The sequence below is a fragment of the Eublepharis macularius genome, chromosome 11, assembly GCF_028583425.1.
Source record: "Eublepharis macularius isolate TG4126 chromosome 11, MPM_Emac_v1.0, whole genome shotgun sequence".
Lineage (NCBI taxonomy): Eukaryota > Metazoa > Chordata > Lepidosauria > Squamata > Eublepharidae > Eublepharis > Eublepharis macularius.
In genome coordinates, this window is record NC_072800.1 from 14,970,430 (window position 1) to 14,983,830 (window position 13,401).

The 13,401-nt window shown below is 43.1% G+C and overlaps 1 protein-coding gene across 1 annotated transcript in view; it reads right to left on the minus strand.

The window, feature by feature from the left end:
- ABCA13 (ATP binding cassette subfamily A member 13) overlaps window positions 1-13,401 on the minus strand; it is a 345,676-nt gene that overhangs the window by 293,922 nt on the left and 38,353 nt on the right. Inside the window, exons 10-12 of the mRNA XM_054991725.1 lie at window positions 12,491-12,661; window positions 3,384-3,409; window positions 3,183-3,279 (exon numbers count right to left, since the gene is read on the minus strand). Of these exons, the coding sequence (XP_054847700.1) occupies window positions 3,183-3,279; window positions 3,384-3,409; window positions 12,491-12,661 (294 nt within the window). The remainder of the gene's footprint in view (window positions 1-3,182; window positions 3,280-3,383; window positions 3,410-12,490; window positions 12,662-13,401) is intronic.

Sequence of the window (13,401 nt, forward strand, 5' to 3'; positions counted from 1 at the left end):
GCTTCAGCTTATGCATTTAGCAGAATCAAATATTAAGGCTTCATAATGTTAGGCTGCAGAGATGATGATGATGACGACAACGAGAACGACATTCAATTCATATATTGCCTTTCAGGACAACTTAACACCCACTCAGAGTAATTTACAAAGTGTGTTATTATTATCCTCACGACAATCTCCCTGTGAGGAGGGTGGGGCTGAGAGAGCTCCAAGAGAGCTGTGGCTGACCCAGCTGGCTTCGAGCGGAGGAGTGGGGAATCAAACCTGGCTCTCCAGATTACAGTCCTGCCACTCCTAACCACTACGTCAAATTGGCTCTTAGGAATACAAGTTCCATCTTCAAAGAAACATTTATAAGAAACAGTCAGAGAGAAGTCTAGAGGGAACTGTTACAGCATGGATGTTTTAATTTGGGAGAAGCTAGCAGTATTCCTAAGGACACTTTTCTGGAAGTAAGCCCCATTGATCAGAACTTAGTAGGTTTCTAAATGTACCTTCTTAGGATTACACTGTCAAGCATGCAAGTCCCTGTCTGAGGAACAATCCAGATTTAGCTAAACCACTTGTCAGAATCAAGTGGTTTAGCTAAATCTGGATTGTTCCTCAGATAGGATTTAGCTAAACCACTTGATTCTGATGAAAGGATAAACGAAAGTTTTGATAGTAACCTTGGTCACACCACAGTGTTTTCTCCCCTGTTGTAATTGCAGCTGCCTGCTCAGCCCCACCAACTACAGAAGATGCCAGGCGCTCACACGCCATAGAGCGAGCGGCCATTGTGCATGGATATTGGTATATAATTACCTCTGATTTATTACTCTTGGTAACTGCCAGGAGGAAGGGGATGTCAGAAATTGGATTTTCTCGCTAGCAAACCCATTGCAGTTACTATGTATGAATTGTTGACTATATTATAGTTATTGGCTGCTTCCACACACATTGGATAATCCACTTTCAATACTCTTTAGTGAACATTTGGAACTGCTTTTCCATGTGTGGAACAAAAAATCCACTTCCAAAAGATTGCTAAAGTGCATTGAAAGTGCATTATTCAACGTGTATGGAAATGGCCATTGCAAGCTTATTGCTGATATTGGAATCTGGATTATACTGTATTGAGCGACGGTTGCATTTATGAAATTATTGTATGAACTCTTTGCGATCTAAGGAGGTGCGGTTCCTCCTAAGATAGCATTTGCACTTTAAGATAAGGAGTTTATAAGCACTATTGCACTTTGAATTCCTATGATTACGTGTTGCTGCTAGCTGCTTTACATACAGCACCTTCTATTTATTGACTGTTGTCAGCTATATTATTGCTTAAGAATTTCTGTGAATTGATACATATAAGTTACATAAAAGACACCTTGTTTAACTTGTTATACTGTATCTTTAAATTGTAATAGTAAACAGGTCACGGTTTACTCTTTTTTCTTTCGCCAGACAAGAAGTGGCAGGACTACAGTGATGCCTTGATGCCCAGCTTTGATGAGCGGTAAATCAAAGCAATAGCCACAAAGAGTAAATGGAGCCTCTTCCTACAGAGGCTGTACCCTTCTGAATTCTCATGCTGGGGAGCAACAACCAAGGGAGACTTTGGATTCTGTGCCCCATTTTAGGCCTGAAGTGGGTTGACCACTATGTATTGTCGAAGGCTTTCACGGCCGGAGAACGATGGTTGTTGTGGGTTTTCCGGGCTGTATTGCCGTGGTCTGTGACACTGAGAGATCGCTGTCTTTTGGTGCTACACCTCTGAAGATGCCAGCCACAGCTGCTGGCGAAATGTCAGGAACTACAATGTCAAGACCACGGCAATACAGTCCGGAAAACCCACAACAACCATGGGTTGACCACTGTTGGGTGGTATTCCTCTGCAAGGAAGACCTACCTGTCTGAGCGCCACAAAGAATGTTCCAGGGTTTATCTTCACGAGTTCCTCTTTTTTTGCATACTGTGCCAACTTTCCCAGGTTTTGTAATGCTTCTGCAATACATGATCAAAATCCACAGTAATTTTAAGGTTGTAAAGCAAATGCTTATCTGAGGGCGCAGGAATACAATACAAAAAAAGTAACAGAGGGGTACAAAAGAAGAAAGGGGAATAACAGGGTCAGAGGAACATTAAGTTTTTGCACTACAGGAGTTGTAATAATAAAATACAGAGTACACAGAACATATCTTAATCAGAGTTCATCAGTATTATGTCTCCTATTCCAACTCCTGTGTGTCTTCTCAAACTAAATACGATCTTTTTCCTACACAATATTCAATTTTAGATCAACTAAAGGTCAAAACAAGTGGTCTCCCTGTACATTCTAACTGCTGTATCTTAGTATGGTCTTATGCTTCCATACAGATTGTTTCTATGTAGCTTAACTGTTTTGCCAAAGTTTCCATATCACGCATTCTACCTCATCACTAATATTTAACCAATTTCATCTTATCAAAACCTATCCAATCTATAACAATATATCAGTATACCATCCTATTCTGGTTTCTAAAACTAAGACATTTTATGCATTTTATCCTTTGTAAGCAAAATAATTTCCCCATTTCTCTTCGAATTCTCTCATTGGTCTTCTGTTTAAATAGCTTGTTAATTTTGCCATCAACGCGTATTCTGCCATCTTATCTCTCCAGATTTCCTTACATGCGGCTTTTTAATGCAGGTTACCAGCGCTTTTTTTTCTGGGAAAAGAGGTGGTGGAACTCAGTGTGTTGCCCTCGGAGAAAATGATCACATGGCTGGTGGCCCCGCCCCCTGATCTCCAGACAGAGGAGAGTTTAGATTGCCTTCCGCACTGCTAAACGGCATGGAGGGCAATCTAAACTCCCCTCTGTCTGGAGATCAGGGGGCGGGGCCACCGGCCATGTGACCATTTTCAAGAGGTTCCAGAACTCCGTTCCCTCGCGCTCCCCCTGAAAAAAGCCCTGCATGTTACGCTCAGTAACACGTGGTTTCATTGGCAGATTAACCATTCTTTTGAATAAAAGCAATAGTGTAAATGGGCAGAAACTAACGCCTACATGGATACACAGCTAGGAGTTGGCTGAAGCATCTTGGGTATAAAAGATCTCTCTTTCCCTCTCATGAATGTCATGGCAACCATCTGATATGAGTACTCACACAAGTGTTACCTTTAAAGCATTACCTTTAAAGAAATATAACTTCTGGTGTGTTACATTCCTTATAGCTCCATCCACAAGAAACAGCTTCTTCACAAATGGCCACTGGGACAAATTCTGAACTGCCGCCTGCAGTTTATTCATAAACAATGTTCTGTATATGAAAATAATGAAAACCATTTTAGAAAGGTGAAAGGAGAAAGCTAGGAAGATCATCAAGATTACATGAATATCGTAAAGGTATATTTTAACACATACTCCAGAGACGAAAACAAAATTAGAATCTAAAAACCAAAAGGAGTCAGAGAAATCAGAGGAGCACATGCCAGCATATGTCGAGTAAATGTATCCAATGTCTTCCCAGAGTTTTCCTTTCAAAAATTACTTGTAGTAATCTCTCCTCCCAGAGCCAAGCTACAAGTGACAAATTACACTTGCCTGGCAAGTGAACAGACTCACGTGTATTCCTCCCTGTTCACTTGCCCTCCACTTGATCACGTAGTAGCTTGGCTCCCAGTTTCCAAAAAGTAAACCTGGAATTAGGGAAGTAGCCACTCAGAGTGGTTTACAAAGGTTATTATTATCCTTATAACAATCACCCCGTGAGGTGGGTGGGGCAGAGAGTGCCCTGAAAGAGCTGTGACTGACTTAAGGTCACCCAGCTGGCTTCCAGCAAAGGTGAATCAAACCTGGCTCTCCAGATTAGAGTCCTGCCACTCTTTACCACTACACCAAACTGGCTCCAATTGACTGAATAGTTCTTATCATATTTGTAATCTGCCTTGAGTCCCAGTGAGAAAGATGGATTATAAATGAAGTTTGATATCAGCATAGACAGGATAACCACTGGACAGGTGCAAACAGCCGCACTACTTAGAACCTTTAAGACTAACCAACTTTATTGTAGCATAAGCTTTTTTTTTTTAAGAATTTTTTATTGGGTGAGTATAAAATACAATTACACATTTCCCATTAATACCCTTATTTCTAATATCCCCCACCCTTTCCCTCCCCCCCTTTATCTAAGACTTCCAACAGTTTTCCAACCCTCTGTCAAATTCTATCACTTACATCTCTATTCTTTTCTTACCTATCTTAATATATTATTATTGTAGCATAAACTTTTGAGAGCCGCCCACAGCTCTCTTCAAGCTCTCTTCGAGAGCTCTGGCTCTCAACAGCTTATACTACAATAAAGTTGGTTAGTCTTAAAAGTGCTACTGGACTCTTTACTATTTTGCTACTACAAACTAACATGGCTAACTCCTCTGGATCTATGACTACTTAAAATGTGCCACATACTATGACAATACCTCACTGACTCCTAGATTCAGGATAAAATCTAGGTCAATGAGGGACCAAAAATTCAAGTCCAAACATCCAGATCCATGTCTAGCCAACAATGAATGCTGAGAAAAGAATACTTTTCTTTCCTCATCTTATGGTGGGAAAAGATAGATGAGGGTGAGAATGGAAACAGAAGAAAAAATAAAGCCTTTGGCGTTTGGTCAAATGGCTGAAAGCAAACAAATTGAAACTGAACCCAGACAAGATGCTGGTTGGGAAGGTGGAAATCGCAATTACATTGCGCTTTCTACTTTCAGCGAGGTTTAGTTGACGCTTGCTGGCTCTGCTAAGAGCTTACATGTTATACTGGATCCAGTAATGCTGCTAGAAAATCAGGTTAATGAAGCTGCAAAAACAGGGCCTTCTTCCAACTCAAACTAGTCTGGAAGATGGCCCCCATCCTTGGACATGGCCAACCTGGATTCACTCCATCATAACATCCAGGTTTGACTGCTATAATGAACTCTATTAGCGGTGTGTAGTTTGGTTCAGAATTTGGATTAAAACATCAAATTTTGGCTGATTTGGTAAAGTCCAAGTATTCCAAATCAAAAGCCAAACTGAAGCAAGGGAATGCTTGGTTCTGTTCTGAGGGGTTTCTCCACTGGCTGAACCCAGTGCCTGGCTGCTGTGAATGGCATGGGTTCCGTGGTGCTAAGTTGCAACAGAATCCCTTGCTTCAGTTGAGTTTGGGTGGAATGGATGTGATTCTTTGGTGTGAAGTTGGTCCCCTTGCTTCACTTTTGTCCTGGGGAGATTCCATCCCTGTGCTTCAGTTTGCTTCTGTTGTGCTTTCTCTGGGATGAGTTCAGCTTGCATTTGGGGGTGTGCCTTGGCCATGGCAGCATTGCCCCAGTGTGTTTCTGCAGTGGGAGTCAGCTTTGATGTTTTCCCATAGGAAACAATGTAGTGGCTGGGGGCACCTTCTTTGGAAGCCCATAGAATTGGCCCCTGGGGTCCAATCTTCTGGAAACTTGGGGGATCTTTAGAGGACAGTCAGGCATAGGCCCCCTGCAAATTTGGTGAAGTTTGTTTGAAAAATGAACTGGATAGTCCCCAGAGTGATTTTTCCATAGAAAATAATACCTCCCCCCCTAAAATAGCTAAACCAATTTAAAGAATCAATTCAGAATTAAAGAATCAATTCTCAGATTGGGTTAAAAAAATCAGATTTACTGCATTTTGGGAGGTGCACACCCCTAAACTCTACATAGGTCTCCTCTCAAAGTCAACTCAAAGACTCCAGATGGTCCAGAAAGCTGCAGATCAATTGTTACTGGGAGCTAGGCAAAGCGTGCATATTACTTGACTTACTATCAGTTACTGGTCTGAGAGCCAAGCTACAAGTGACGCCTGACACAGGTTGGACGCTTGTCAGCTTCCCTCAAGTTTTGATGGGAAATGTAGGCATCCTGGTCTTTCAGCTGTAATGGAGAGCCACGCTGTAAGACCAGGACGCCTACATTTCTCATCAAAACTTGAGGGAAGCTGACAAGTGTCCAACCTGTGTAAGGCGTCACTTGTAGCTTGGCTCTCAGTTCAAGGTTTTGGCTACCTATGGGACTGCCCGTCTGTTTCTCCATAGCAACTTCAGCAACTTCTGAACAGGGCTTTCTGCAGATAGGCAAAATCAACAGCTGCCCACCCCGCCTTGTAGAAGGGCCTGCCTGAACAGGAGAACTCCCACTCGCTTGCGTTTCCACAAACTATGCAAAACTGAATTATTCAAGGGGGCTGAATAAAACTCAAGTAATAGGGCTGTGTTATAAGAAAAAGCACAGAGAGATGCTTTTGTAAAGGGACAGGAACTGTATATTATACTACCAGGTACCGTCCTTTGATGTAGATATGCTCCTGTGGGTAGTTTCTGCATCGTTTAAAATGTTATGTTAAAAATCAGCAGTGTTTTATCTCTATATTCAAAATTTTGCTTGTTTTCAAATTTCTGCAATCCATTCCTTATTATATAGTGTATTGAATGTTCCATCCATTGATCATGATCATATTGACTTACACTGTATAATCCACCTTGAGTCTCAGTGAGAAAGGCAGACTCTAAATAATACAAATTAATAAAAAAATAAATGAGCCTATTGAAATCAATGGACTTAAATCAGACTAACTCTGCATGAGACAGCGTTGTTAAACTTGTAGCATAAAAAAAATTCCTATTGGAAACTCTCCATATGCAGTTGTGTAACTTGTTGACTTCATTGTGATGCTTAGCAAAAATGAGAAGATACATTTGATATCTGCTGATTAATAAGGCAAACTTTAAAAGCATCCCTAGCGTTAAACTGTAGAATTTGGGATCAACTTCTAGTTTTTGAAGAAATTTCCTCCTGCTGATTTTTCTTCCCGCATAATAGCCAACAAAGTACAAATTCCCCTTATCAGAAAGGACCAGGAGGCAAAACACTGTTTGCTGATATAATTTATTGACCCAAACTGCAGATAAGGAATTTGAAAGGACACTCTCGACACCAGTCGAGAATTAAAATATCACTTACTTGAGAAACAAATTAACAACTACTTCAATATCTGTAATAAATCTCACCTTTTCTCCCAAACTTACTTACAGCTGCTGGTTTCCCATTAAGTGGGACTAAATAACATGGTTTCAAAGGGACTCGCTGTCACCTTCTTTCTGAAACAACAGCCTGCTGTCGCTTATCACAAGCTGCTTTTTAAATGATGGGGAAGAGGATTGGTTGAAAGGGAACTCGTGACTAGAGATGGGCACGAACAGCAATACGAACTAAAAAAACTCACGAACAGCCCAATCCGCTGTTCGCGAACAAGCTGTTCGTGAGGCCCCATTCTAAACGAACAGGTGGTCCTTGCAAGCCTCGTTCGTTGCTGTTCATCAAGCCAGACAGTCTAGCACCTGCAATCAATTCCCTTGGCAACTCAGGCAGGGATTGTCTGAACTGTCTGATCTCCTGCTGTTGCCTTGGAAACCCCAATCTAAGCCCAATTTAGCTTGATAGGCAGGTCTTCCTTTCAAGTATGGACTGGAGCTCCAAATTTGTTACAAGAGGAAAAGACCAGGGGGGAGGGGGGCTCCCAGCTCTGGCTTTCAGGGAGAGACAGGTGCTGTTAGAGAGACAGGGTGAGTGCATTGGAGCTTGAATTTTCTTTGTGTGTGGTGGTGGGATAGGAATCTACCCTTTCAGGTTCCAGGACTGCTGCCGGGCTCTGGGGTCAAGCTATTATTTATTACTGGTACCTTTCCTGCTGCCTGCTCAGCTAGGGTTTCTGGGAGTGGTGTGGTAGGGATCTACCCCTTCAAGTCCCGGGCTGCTGCCAGGCTCTGGGGCCAAGCTATTATTTATTATTGGTACATTTCCTGCTGCCTGCTCAGGTAGGGGTTCTGGGAGTGGTGCGGTAGGGATTTTGATGGCTGGAGGAGAGCCTGCTGGCCCCCACGAACGATGAACAACAAACATGTTCGTGAAAAGGATCACGTTCATCAATGTTTGTTGTTCGTTGCTCATGGATGGCAACGAACAACGAACACCATGTTCGATTTGTTTCTGTTCGTGCCCATGTCTACTCGTGACATGATATGGAGTGGGGACTGCTATTTGGAAAAGTAAGTGAAAGGCTTGCTGCTGGATTGGGTCTATGCCTCTAATATTTCATGTTCTAGCCCAGTCAGCTAGTAAATACGTACTTGATGAAAACGGATTCAGTAGTCCAACTTGGAAGTGTGTTTCATGGACTGCAATGGCATTCTTGTGTGCTTAGAATTGCAGCTCACATTCCGCTGATTTCATTGTAGTTTAAGCATTGTTCTGAAATCTTTGAACTTGGTTAAACTGTTTTGTCTATACTTTGTACAAAAACATGAAACAATGAACCAGATTCTTACCACTCACAGCCTTTGTTAGCAAAGTTCCAAAATAAATGTTATGGCATGCACAAGTCCGAACTGTGACCACCATTGCCATTTTAGAGAAGATATCGGCCAATTTTTTAAATGGCCAGATCTTCTTTCTAAAATGGTGTTGATAGCCACAGGTTGCACCCAGGGCCACGGTAAAGTTTAGTTTGGTTCTTTGTCTAGAATTCCACTTCTGCATAAATTAAAACTATTTTTCTTTGTTATTTGCATTGCATAGATAAGCATTTTTACACTTAGTTTCATGTTCTGATTTTATAACATGAGCTGCCTCATGTTAGATTTAACAGGACAATGGCTGCAATTCTAAGCATGTATAAAATCCAGCAACAAATGCTTAAAACATTATGACAAGATCCAACCTAGTTCGCACTTTTAACAGTGTGATCCTATGCAGACTTACCTTACTTTTTCTGCTCATTGATTTCAGTGGACATAGACTGGAGCAATTCTGCATAGGATGGCACTCGAAGCCCCCTGGGGAGGTGCATGCTTAACTTTTCCACTGAAATCAATGGGCCTTAGCAGGACTGTGGCCATAACGCCAATACTCTGCACCATAAAATAGCAATAACAGATATTAGTAATATATTAAAAATAACATTCAAAAGAATGACTCACACATTCATTGGTTTGCAGTCATCACCTGCAAAATTGCATTCCAGGCTTTCATTCCAATACTGAATGATCGTATTGCCAGCATTATACCATTGCTGCCATATTTCATCAATCTTGGGATATAGAGATATGAAATTACCTAAGCTTTGTTCAAGGCCAGAAAAGAGTTTATGAGGCCTATGACTAGTAATCCACTGCTGGAATATCTAGAACATAAAAAGATAAAACAAAATTATTTGCAAGATGAGAACTGTCTTGGGCTTGCAAAACAGAGATCTTAACAACCAGGCAAGGGATTAGGAGGAGGTTACTGTTCCTTCTTCACTTAGTCTCTCCCTGTCAGCATCAGGGCTTTTTTTCAGCTAGAATGTGGTAGACCAGAGCTCCGGAACCTCTTGAAAATGGTCACATGGCCAGTGGCCCCGCCCCTGATCTCCAGACAGAGAGAAGTCTTGAGAGGAGTTTAGATTTAGAGTTTAGAGAGGAGTTTAGATGGCAATCTAAACTCCCCTCTGTCTGGAGATCAGGGGCGGGGCCACCAGCCATGTGACCATTTTCGCCGAGGGCAATTTAAACTTTAAAAAAACTCCCCCCTTCTTCCAGCTGACCCAAAGTGATTTCATTGTGCGGTCCTGAGTTCCATCACTGAGTTCCACAACCTCTTTTCCCTGAAAAAAAAGCCCTGGTCAGCATCATGCAAATTATCCCAGCCTTACAAATGTCCATGGAAGGAAGTGATTGGCCAACAGACTTTTTCACAGCCTACTTACACACAGCTTTGTAGCCAAAAACTTAAGAGTTCCTGTTTTAATAAAAACTATGGGGTTGGATCCTGAAGACTCCTTCTGATAGTGAAAGTACTTTCCTCTGGTGCAAGGAACATTCCCTTGCCTCAAGAACTTCAAAGCTTCTAAGAACAGCACTACGACATGAGACTCCAAGCCAAGCTACAAGTGACTTTTTTCATGTGGAGAACACTTGATTGTTTTCGCAAGTTTTTCCGGGAACTGAAGTCTGAGTGTCCTTCCCCTCTCTGTTAGAATCGCTGCCTGAAGAGCCAGAGAAAGCTGGTGGTGGCAGCAGCTTTTACAAATCGTTCCTCCAGTCACAAGCCTGCTGGACAAGAGAGCTCTCAATGATCGTTTGGAGGCAGGCAGCTGCTACGTTCTCCCTGGGTGTCTTGCTCCCGGAGAGCTGCTCTGGAGAAAACTGCCGTGTCAGTGAAGCTCCAGCCGCAGCGACAGTGGAAGAATCTGCTGCTGCTCTAACATGCCCTTCCCCTGCCCCTGAGCTGGAGAAAAACTGGAATGAGGGAGCAAAGACAAGGGAGAAAAGACCAGGGGAGAGGGGGGCTCCCAGCTCTGGCTTTGCAGACAGTGGAGAGAGAGAGACAGCTGCTGTTGGCATTTTGATAGAGAGAGTGCATTGGAGCTTCAATTTTCTTTGTGTGTGGTGGGATAGGGATCTACCCCTTCAGGTTCCAGGGCTGCTGCCAGGCTCTGGGCCAAGCTATTATTTATTACTGGTACCTTTCCTGCTGCCTGCTCAGGCAAGGTTTCTGGGAGTGGTGCGGTAGAGATCTACCCGTTCAAGTTCCAGGGCTGCTGCCAGGCTCTGGAGCCAAGCTATTATTTACTATTGGTACCTTTCCTGCTGCCTGCTCAGGTCAGGTTTCTGGGAGTGGTGCAGTAGGAATCTTGACCAATCTTGGATGATGGCTGGAGGAGAGCCTGCTGGCCCCCACAAACATCCAACCACGAACATGTTCATGAACAGGTCATGTTCGTAAGTGTTCGTGAGTCCCTGTTCGTGGATGGCAATGAACAACGAACATTATGTTTGGTTTTTTTTTTCTGTTTGTGCCCATCTCTAGTCCTGACCAACCTTGTCCTACAAAGTCTAGGCTACCATCTAATTTTGGAGTTGGGCAAATGAAAAGAAGCAATTATCTTCTTGTGCACTCTATATGCTTCCTAGGCAATTTGAAGTGAGGGAGGATATAGACAGCTTATTCCAGGAAGAACATGATAAATGGCAGAGAGAACAGGGAGGAATTATTGTACTGGACAAGTCGATACCCAGAAGCCGTGCCGTGCAGAAGTGGCTGCCATATCTACAAAGCCTGCCTCCAGGCCAAATTGTCAACTTGTTCCACATAAAATATTTTAAAGGAGAATTCAAGCCTGATCCCGATTGTGAAAAGTGAAATGTAAATCAAATCAACTGGTCAATAACAACACTCTGAGCAGAGAGCATGGTGACATCCGAACCTGCAACTGAGTGAGATTCAGAAAAGAATGTGGAGTTTTAACAGCCTCCAGAGACGAAGGGAAGAAGTCATATCAAAAGGGGAAGAAAATGCTATGGCTGAGCTGCAGTAGGGACTGTAGGAGCAGCCAAAAAATTAGAGATGGAAGACAAACATGAGAAATACATTGGAACCATGGAAGGCACTGGTATCACATAAGCTAAAAGCACCAGGCTCAAAACTGGGGGCCAAAATAACCAAAGATGTGATCTGCACAAAAGGGAAAGCAGAAGAACGTTAAGTCACTAATATTGTTATATACAATATGAATATTCATGTAAAGATGAGAAATCTCTAGAGGAAACGGAGATCATGGCTCTCTATCATGAATGTGTATAATAGGGAACTGGGAATCCCTATGCAAGGCAGCCATGGATCTACACAGCGATTAAGATCTAGAAATGCAGGAATATTCATTATGCATTCACATGTTACAAAGTTCCGTGTGGCTCCATCAGCAGACGAGCACCTGGAGTTCTGTATTTGGAATTCATCCAAGAACCAGGCATGCAAGGGGCTCAGGATCAGGACCAAAGCATTGGTAAGATGGGACCTAAGCTTTGCCCCATGCCATTTCCTGGCCTGAAATGTCCTTGGGGAGTTATTTGCTCCATTGGGAATGGAGCCATTTCAGGCCAGGAAAATAGTATGGGGGGGCTTGAGCCCCCCTCTCTGTGCGCCCCTCCTTGTGTGCCCCTCCCCTCCCTGTGTGCCATATTCTGATCTGAATTGGACCCCCACGTACCTGTGAATTCAGTTCCAAAACATAGAACTCCAGGCACACGTCTGATCTAAAGCCCTCGCGGTGGCCACGTGTCCGCCACGTGGACTTTGTAACATGTGAATCGGCCCACAGAAATTACCATATTTTAAGAGTGTACATGAGACTTGAATAGTGCAAACAAACTGCAGGATCAGAGGACATTTCATGATTTAGTGTTTCATTGCCAGGGAAGGGGAGATTGGGTGAACAATGCATTTTGCTAAGCCAGCTCACGTTCGTTTTGCTTTGTTTGGAACTTTTTAGCAGGGTCGCCTATCTTAAACCCAGTTTTGCCTCCTTCATGAAGTTTCAAATTAATTACATGTTCGCAATAGACTTTCTGTAACCCAGTATCCACCAATGCTTGACACAGACTACACTCACAAAACTTGATTGGAGTGATGCATTGCATGGTGAAAGCACACCTTTATGTAGAGCTTGATCTGGTCCACAGAATGGACAAGATATGTCTGGGCTTCCAGCCATGGAGGGAAGATACAGTCTCTCTTGTTGCTGCCCCCTTTGTCCGATTCTGCTTCTGACACCATGTTTAGGACTGAACACACAAGCTGCTCCAGTGTATCTTTGGTGGGAATCTGGCAGAGGCAGATGGACATGTCAGAGAATCACATGGATCAGCTTTCTAATTTAACAAACAAGGGGATGTTTTCAATGGGAACTATACCAATCCCCACAACCCAGTGATATATGATAAACCCTTTTAATGCCCACTGCACCTTAAAACATATAAGATGTGTCTGTTTTGTCTAACTGGCCTTCCAATTTGCTAATTGATCCTCTGTGGATCTCACTTAAATAATTATCAAAAGTTTTTGGCGTGGCTCCCGTGATGTTAACAACTGCCAAATGGTTACAGGGGGGAGCACTGATGGAGCTTTTCCCATCATTTTAAACCCATAAAAAGTATCTCCTACTAAGTTCCAGTCGGTCTGCTGGGCAGCTGTTATTATAATAGCTAAATTGTACATGGGATGCAGGAGCAGGCAGTGACTTAACAAAGTCTGGATGGACAATAGAAACACAGCATCGCTTTTCTTTCTAAGGAACAGCTCATTTGTGGGGAGCAGATTAGATCCCAAGTCCACCACAGCCACACCCTTGACCCCGCCATAAAACTCTGGCTGAAGGAAGTCTCCCTCTACGACTTGTGCATCTGTTCTTCAAGCAGCCATTCCATTTGATGCTACCACACTAATCTCAAAGCTCGTGCCCAGCTATCAATAGCTTTGGGAGCATCACAGCCATGCGAGCGGCCGTACCTGCACACAGAATCTCTGCAGCGTAGGCTTCCCAATTGCCCTGGACCAGTGGGGAA